Source organism: Cebus imitator, unplaced genomic scaffold (genome assembly GCF_001604975.1).
Source record: "Cebus imitator isolate Cc_AM_T3 unplaced genomic scaffold, Cebus_imitator-1.0 Scaffold30, whole genome shotgun sequence".
NCBI lineage: Eukaryota > Metazoa > Chordata > Mammalia > Primates > Cebidae > Cebus > Cebus imitator.
In genome coordinates this window covers 7,065,306-7,074,590 of record NW_016107345.1, presented here as the reverse complement: position 1 = coordinate 7,074,590, position 9,285 = coordinate 7,065,306, and the positions used below count along the sequence as shown (strand labels likewise).

General features: G+C 34.1%; 1 protein-coding gene across 2 annotated transcripts in view; it reads left to right on the top strand.

Moving 5' to 3' along the window:
* The window catches only part of LOC108300854 (phospholipid scramblase 1), a 28,245-nt gene that overhangs the window by 8,392 nt on the left and 10,568 nt on the right, over positions 1 to 9,285 (top strand). The window contains exons 3-4 of one of the 2 annotated variants that reach the window (XM_037736842.1): positions 2,773 to 2,853; positions 7,484 to 7,686. In XM_037736842.1, coding sequence (XP_037592770.1) covers positions 2,773 to 2,853; positions 7,484 to 7,686 — 284 coding nt within the window. The remainder of the gene's footprint in view (positions 1 to 2,772; positions 2,854 to 7,483; positions 7,687 to 9,285) is intronic. The other variant, XM_037736843.1, reaches the window with a different exon arrangement.

Sequence of the window (9,285 nt, the reverse complement as noted above, 5' to 3'; positions counted from 1 at the left end):
AGAGCTAAGAAATTTTACATTTATTGGGAAATATATTCTATAACATATAGTATATTCAAACCAGAACAATATTTTTTCTCTGTGTATTTTATATGTATAAAGATTATTTAAGTCATACTAATTAACAGATAATAAGATTTCAGTTCATTGTAATAAACTCTCAGATACATATTTCAATGTATATTTCATTACATACACATATGTGTACGTTTAAATAAATAATAATCATTATGTTCTGGCTTTTTTTCTCTCAAGAAAATTCTAAGTAAGATGGATATTTATCAAGCAAGTAATAAAAGACTTTGTCTTATTAAGATATGAAAGTTCTGAAGAGGGACACCACTACATAAGGAAATTGTTCAAAATTCCCACTACATAGGAAAAATTAAATTCAAAAATTAAATCCTGTTTTTCTGAAATGCTTTTCTTTATTCTCTCTTTTATCTTTGTTGAGGTAACAAAATGATTTATCTGTCACTATAGTGTCAGTCTTTATTAGATATATTAAATAATCTCCAGGACTAGGCCCCTTGCTTTTCCCATGTGAACTTTTAAAGTTTTCTTTTTACTTACAAAACTCAAAGCTTATAAAATGTAAATTTATATAGAATTACACTGTTTTATTTGCCACAAGCTTTAAGTTGATTCCACTCAATTTAGAAAAATGTATCTGGTCATGGTCATAGTCACCTTTTAACTCTTCAGTTTTGTATATATAACTGTAGGCATGTATGCATATATTTGCATAAATAGAAATAAAATGTGTATATGTGTATGAATTAATGTGCATATATGTAAATATACATACAGGTAGACATTAAAAATAAAATATCTTTAAGACAATGTGATAGACTTGTATTTTTTATAAGCTATTTTAAGTTGCATTTAATGCAAAAATCAAACCATAATTAACATGCTCTTTGTTCTACTTGAACACCTCTGCCCATTCACTTATTCTCCTTGTATAAATTCCCCCTGGAATTCCTGAAATCAGAATCATTGCTTTGGCACCAAAAGCCCAGAGATTATGAGCTCATGATTTCTTGAATCTGTCTGCTCCTGGATATGTGTATGTGTGTGTGTTCTATGTCCTAGAATTCAAACAATGTTGCTTATTAAGAGGTATCACAATGTGATGTACCTGTCAGGGGTAGATCTTTACTTCAGGCTTGCAAAGTGTTTTCTTGAAATCTATTCTGAGTCTGATGCTATTGTTTCCAACTCAAGTTAGGAGTAGGGGCTGAAGGCAAGGCCTTATTAGCTGGATAACTAGGGAGTGAGGTCAGTCATTTAATGCGGAGAAATAGAAGAGAATGGTTGGGATAGAATGATGAAGAATTTCAGAGATGTGTGACAACTCAGAAATCACAGGGTATGCTGCAATGTTAGTCCAGTGAAAAAGTCCTCATTTGAGTAAGAGAGGGGTTTCTCTTTTTTTTTTAGATGGAGTCTCTCTTTGTTGCCCAGGCTGGAGTGCAGGGGCACAATCTCGGCTCACCACAACCTCCACCTCCTGGGTTCAAGTGATTCTCCTGCCTTAGCCTCCTGGGTAGCAGGGACTACAGGCATATGCCACCATGCCGGGGTCTAATTTTTGTATTTTTAGTAGAGACAGGGTTTCACTATGTTGGCCAAGCTGGTCTTGAATGAGTAGGAGAGGCTTTTTTTTTGCCTGAATGTACACAATCACCATTGACTGCATTCTGCTGAAGTCATGATGAAGCCAATCATGAAGGAAAAAGGCCAGAGCAGGGGGAAGTGGGGGACACAATCCAATCCTCCTGATAAAACCATATGATTAACAAGCTGAGTGGTCTTTGAAAGTTCATAATAGTCACACAAAGCAAAAAAAAATGTGTTACAGTGGAAGTTTGACCTATATATTCTTCTATATTAATGCCAGATCACCATGATTCAAAAACAAAAGATTGTGAATTTACAGTTAGTAATTCATAAGAAAATAGATAAGGAGATAAGTGTAGTGTCTACTACACCTTAAGCTATATGAAAGCAGAGCCACTGTAGCCCCAAAGCCTAATTCAAGGGTGACACAGGAGATGCTCAGCAGATATTTAGAGACTGGCTGGGTAGGTAAGTGAATGAATAGATAGACTTGAATCTTAATAATTAGGAGATTAAACCATTTGTGCATATATTAAGGTTATTCAAGCCTTATTAGCAAATAACAATGTTGAATATGTTAGTGTAGTGTAATTAAACATTATGGCTTTTCTGGGTCAAAAACAGTTATATTTGGGAAATTTCATATGGCTCAACTTTATTGGAGTAAGCATAAAATATATCATTAAATACTGAAGTGTATTCATTATTTTAAATATTTAAAATAATAATTCTTATAGCAGTGATGATAGGTACCTTTAAAACCATCCATAATTTTACCACCCTCACATCCATCAATTTCATTTATCTCTTTCTTCATAGTCTATATGTAATTTTAAAGCTGTCTTTATTCTAATACTAACAAAACATGGAACTGAACATTAATCAGGCATGTTTCAAAAACTAGTAATTCAGCCCCAGTAACTTAGCTGTCTCATTTTATCTAAAAAAAGAATTTATCTTAAACAAATTTGCTAATTGCAAATCAGCTCTGATAACAGGCACAGCTTATGTTAAGTGAAAATTTTACTTTCCCTATTTCAATACAGCATAAGACCACACAAGTGAAAATTATCTAAGTATAATACATTGTTTCTTTCTAATATGTATTGTATTTAATCAGACATATATTTACCTCTCCTTAAATTGCAGACACACAGATGAATGATTCTCACCCAGAAACAAACATGCCAATTGGGTATCCGCCTCAGTATCCACCAACAGCATTCCAAGGTAAAGTAGTTGATTAAAGAAGAAAAAGTAAAATTAGTCAATTAATATTCCAGAGAGAGAGAAAATTGTGCATGTGTTTTTATTTTAGTCTTTCTTTTTAAAATATTATATTGATGAAATTTTGGTAGTCTCACTGTTCTTGATTATTTTTATTTGCCTATACATTTTCCTTAGAAGTAATTTTTACTTATAGAGGACAGTAAAGGTATAAAGAAAGCTAGTAAAAACAGTATTATGTTTACATTTAGCAAATGAAATACAAGATTGTACATCTCTAACTACAAATGTTAAGTTAAATATTTTATTGATTCTCCATCTGTTCTGAAAATTATGATCATTTAATCACATTTAGGAAATTTATTCCTGATAAATTGAGCCATGTAGTAGCTTGGAAAATGTTCAGTGAGAGTCATATCAAAACAGTAAGACTGCTTGAAAGGTCTTAAAAGAAATTCAGTTACCTGGGACTAATTATCATTTTAATTTTATAATATATATGAAATCTTTATTTTTGTATATATGCTGATTCATCCTTGTATTTCTAAGAAAAGTAATTGTATCATTTCACTACATACATAATTGAGTACATTTTTTTCTTTTTAACCAATACTTGAAATAATTCAGAGATTTTCATGTAGACAAATGCAGTTATCAAAACTACTAGAACTTTAAAAATAGCAAAGTCCATGGCATGGCCAGATTTATAAGTAGGCAGGCTATCCACATCTTGAAAGAGCATCGTGGGAATTTAGGATCAAAGGGAATGTGGTTTGGATGAAAGGGTGTACCAATTGTGTTTTCTTCTCTGAGTAAACAAATGTGCTTAGGAGCTGAATGTCGTGTTTAACTGCCTAGCAAGAAACCTCCCTGTGGGTCCCAGATTTCATCCAGATGTTTGCAACTAAAAGAATATGTGCTAGATAAGCTCAAAGACTCTAAGGTGGTGGCTCACAACCATGGCTGCGCTGAAGTTTCACCCAGAAGCACTTAAAAATACCAGTGGCAGGGTGCTATTCCAGAAAGATTAAATCAGAACTTCTGGTGGTGGGACTCAAGGAATGGTAATTTTTTGACTCCCCAAGTGATTCTAATGTGAAGCCAGGATTGAGAACCTCTGCTATAAATTCTTATAGAGCTGGTGTTTGGAAAATCAATAGCAAGTCTATAATATTCATCCAAGGCACTTAAGAGAATGGTGTAATCCACCTAATCACTAATTAAAAGTAGATATACATAAATAATACAGTTTGGATATAATCAGACCGAAGAGTTTGCATATATATATATATAGAGAGAGAGGCATACAGCTTGATTTTGTTTTTCAAGTCCAAGATTATATATAGCACAGGTATTAAGATAACAATGATGCTAACAGTAGGATAATTTAAAATTGAGAGCTTACTGTGCTTTAGTCATTGTTTTAAATGTGGAGTTAATAGGGATTAATACATTTAATTCTCAGAATACTCTTATGAGGTAGATATTATTAATTATCCCCATTATGTATGTGGGAAAGCTGAGGCATAGGCAATTTGGATCAGGCTTCAAGTTCTGCCTGCTTTTTTTTTTTTTTTTTGAGACAGTCTTGCTCTGTTGCCCAGGCTGGAGTGCAATGGTGGGATCTCTGCAACCTCTACTTCCCAGGTTCAAGCAATTCTCCTGCCTCAGCCTCTCAAGTAGCTGGGATTACAGGCATGTGCCAACATGCCTGGCTAATTTTTGTATCTTTTTTAGTAGAAACGGGTTTCACCATGTTGGTCCGGCTGATTTTGACCTTGTGATTCAACCGCCTTGGCCTCTCAAAATGCTGAGATTGTAGGAGTGAGCTACCACACCCAGCCCTGCCTGCTTTTAAAAAATAAAAATTTGTATAGGTAAATGTGCTGGTAAACCAGTTCTGCCTTCTGTACTAATAGTTATATGGTAGTCTTAAACAAGCTGCAGTACCCTGAAGCCTCAATGTTCTTATCTATAAATGAGGGTGTTATTTTCAATTTTGCTTGCTCTGTGGAGTAAATGAAAGTATGTGTAAAACACTGAGAACAATGCTTGCAAATAATAAATGACAAGTATTTGCTAACATATTTAAAATATTTTAAAAATCAATTAGTCTTTACATAAATTATACTAGTACTCAAATTTAAGGTAATTCTTTGCGCTTAATTCATTGATTTAAGGAGTAATCAATCATATTTTCATAGTCTGGGGAAAGTTATGATGACGTTATAAATGTAAGAAATTAAATCACATCCCCCCACCCGCCGCCAACCAAAAAAAAAAGAAATTAAATCACATTTCCACATCCCCACTGGTCTGCCTATGGTCTGGTTTCTGCGCTGATGCCAGTGATCTTTAAAAATGTGAATCTGCTCATATTACAGAGCGTGTTTAGCTCCTATTTTATTAGTGTCCTATTACTTTTAGGATAAAGGCTAACACTAGACCCAAGATGACCTTTTTCCTGATCTCTCTTTAGCTTCCTCTTTAGCCTGGCTCACTACTGCTCAGCTAGACTGGCTATTTTTCAGATTTTTAAAGGCCTGTGTCTGTTACTGTCCCAGAACTCTGCTCTGAAATGTTCTTTCTGTGACTCTGGCCTCCTGAACTCCTATGCATCCTTCAGATTTCAGCATAAAGGTGACCCCTCAGGGCAGCTGTTGTACTCCTTCCCCTTTTCTCTTCCCATCTCAATAACGACCTTCGGCATCTCTAGTGATAGAACTGTGGTCTCTTACTTGAAAGCATTTGTCTCCGATTCTAATTAATAAATTAATTACACTGGCATTATAGCTCCCTAGAATAAATGGGGATATAAAGTTGTCTCTCCCATTAAACAATGATGGGCAGGGATTGCATCTGTGTTTTCCATTGTAAATTCCAATGCTTTTGTACTCCTGAAAATTTTGTAAGATATAAATAAGACCATGGAACTCATTCTTCTGCTTAAAATCCTCCAGTATGAGCTTATCATAACTGGAACAAAAGCCAGACTCCTTACTAAGGGCCTCCTTAGATGAACAGCTTCCTATTGCTTTGCCAACAGCCATTTCTAGTCATTTTCTTTCTTGTGACATTCCTCTCTCTTTTACAAGCATGTCAAATTCATTACAAAGTCAGAGGTATTCTATTTGCCTTTCTTTCCTCCTAAAGCATTTCTCACTAGATCTTCGTATAAAGCTTTTATCTCTTCATCTTTTAGATCTTGATGTAAATTATATTTACCTACAGTAACTGCCTCATGCCCTGCCCTCCTCCACATACATTCTCTCCATCACATCCATATGAAATTTTTTTTTGTTTTAAATGTCTTTTCTTTCTCCCAGAGTTTGACTGTGAGCTCTCTGACAGCAGGATACCTCGAGAGTTGTCTCCTCATATTCTTCAACACAGCCAATTACATTATGGATCACTTGTAAATATTCATTCATCATAGAAGGAATAAATTATAAAAGCGATATTTACAATGCATTGTGATGTTTAATCTGTTTTTCTAAGCCTTATTTTTTAAAGGCAAATGAATTTTGTCATAAATGTTTCATTTAAAAGAATTTATAAATTTCCTATTCTAAGTATTACATTTTGCATAGGCATTAATGTTACAATATTGAGAAGCACAGTCCTTTGAAATTATATTCCACTACTATAAAATTGCTACTTTGTGGACCATAAAAATAAGTACATAAAGCTTCATTGTGATCACACATTCACAGAGAATATAAAGTGCACTTACACTTATTAAATTTCTGAATCTTACAGTTGTCGTCCTTGTTTCTCAAATTATATTTTCCAAAGACCAAAGAATGTTAAATTGTGAAATTTAAATTTCTAACGTAAATATTATAATGAAATTTTATTTTAACGAGGAAGGCTTAGGAAAGCAATACACTATGGATTAAAACATAAGGCAAAGGGTTAACCAAAGCAGGTATCTGGAATGTCCTAAAAGAAATGACATGCTTTCACCTTCATATCTCAACAGTGGCACTATAGTATTTGGGGCTAGACAATTCTTCATTTTTAGGGAGCTGTTCTGGGCCTTTTAAGATGTGTAGCCGCAAGCCCTGGCCTCTACCACCAGATGCAGTATTATCTTCCTCTCCAGTTGTGACCCCCAAAAAAGTCTGCAGATCTTGTCAAATATCCCTGGAAGAGGGGGGCAAAACTACCCCCCAGTTCTACACATATATAAGTCATTTGCTAGAATTTCAGAATTATCATTTTTCGTAGGATACTTTGGCCCTAGAAATGCTGACTCAAAGCCATTATTTTGGGCCATCTACCTAATGCCATGTCTCTTTCTCTTGAAGGCTTGCTGGAATCTTTATGCAGGTGACTCTAGATTGTGGTTATTTACTTTGATTTTTCTCAGATATTAAAGCATATTTTCCATTTGAGTTTTGAATGGTAAGGGTGAGGCTATTTACAGCCTACTAACCCAAAATAGAAAATGGTTGTGCAACCACAGACATTTCATTGAAAATTCTCAGAAAGATAAAAGCATATCTTGAACATCACAGATACAGATTTCTATGCTGAAATGTCAACATATAGATAGATGGGTTAACCGTAAAACGCTTGATGATTCCATTTTTGGTGCAGTTATATATCATTTCACTTTTTTGTATTTCAGGACCTCCAGGATATGCTGGCTACCCTGGGCCCCAGGTCGGCTACCCACCCCCACCAGCTGGCCATCCAGGTCCTGGGCCAGCTGGCTTTCCTGTCCCAAATCAGCCAGTGTATAATCAGCCAGGTGGAGCTGCAGGGGTACCATGGATGCCAGCACCACCGACTCCATTAAACTGCCCACCTGGATTAGAATATTTAAGTCAGGTAACTTGAAGGACACAACGTACTCATAAAAAAACAGAACTGTGCTTCCAGCTCGATTAACCAGATTAACAAATGAATAATTCACCAAAGTCTGAAATGGCAAAACTACATTTTCTGCTAACAGTTTACTCTAATTCTTTTAGGACAGGTTCAATTTTAAAGCAAAATACAAATGCTTTAGAAAATAGTATTTTCTGTGATCTTAAATACAATCTGTAATAATAGCTAATAGCAAACATTTAGTTAGTACTGTTTTCCTGTTTTTGTCGTATACATTATCCATGTATTAACTCATTTAATCCTTACAGGAAATTTGTGATATATAATGCTACAGTTAGTTCCATTTTTCAAAAGAGGAAACTGAGGTCCAGAGAATTTATATCACTTACTCTGGGGTGAGAACCTAAAGAGTTGAGAAGAGTTTTTCAATCCAGAAACTTTGGTACTGGGCATGGTGCTCTTTAATCTCAATACTGAATAATTGTCTTATAATTTGAAATAAAATTTAAATAAAGTTTATTGTTGAGTTTCAATAAGTGGCACCAAACAAGGGGTTAATATTTTATGTGTAATATGACTCACTTTTTTATTGTAACTAATAAAACTACATTTTTATTATGCTGCTTTTGTTTTCTGGAAGATCCAATTTTATAAATGCCATTAATAAAGGAGTAAAAAGTCCTGGATTTTGTTTCACTAAATTATAATTAGTCTCAGCAATAAGAGGTTTAACATTTATGTGGTGTTAGAAATCAAGTAGGTCAAATAGAAACAAGAAGCTCTGTGTGTTCAGTCTATACACATATAAACAAATATTCTTGTGATATTCAACCAGTTTTCATTTCATGAATCATTTCTTTCTTGCACTGTGTTTAGTAACTTAGTTTCCCATAATGCACTTAAGTGGCACAATCATATAAATTTTTGGTCATTATTATATTATGCAGGAAATATATAGAAATAGGCATTTTAAAAATCAGGATCTCATAAAATACATAAAGGATGTTATCACATATGACAAAGGTTGATATTAAGTATGCTTAATACAAATTTGAAACATGTAGAAAACCTCTTTGATGGCTAAAAAAGTTATCAATATTTCTTGAGCCTCTTCCAGAAGGAAGATTGTTATCTACTTTTAAAATTATTTGACACATAATACTTGCACATATTTATGGAGTACAGTGTGGCACTTTAATGCACATATATGATATGTAATGATAAAATAAGGGTAATTAGCATATCTATCACTTTCAGCATTTTATCATTTCATAGTGTTGAGAACATTCCAAATCCTCTCTTATAGCTATTTGAAAATATACAATAAATTATTGCTAATTATAGGCAGCCTACATTGCTATAGAACACTAGAATTTATTCCTCCTATCTAGCCATAACCTTGTATTCATTAATCAACTTCTCTTTATACCTCTCCTCCCTACCCTTCAGTTTCTAGTAACCACTGTTCTATTCTACTTCTATGAGATCAATTTTTTTAAGCTTCCATGTATGAGTGAGAACATTCAGTATTTTTTTTTTCTGTACCTGGCTTATTTCACTTAACGTAATGTCCCTCAGGCTCACCATGTTGCTGCCAGT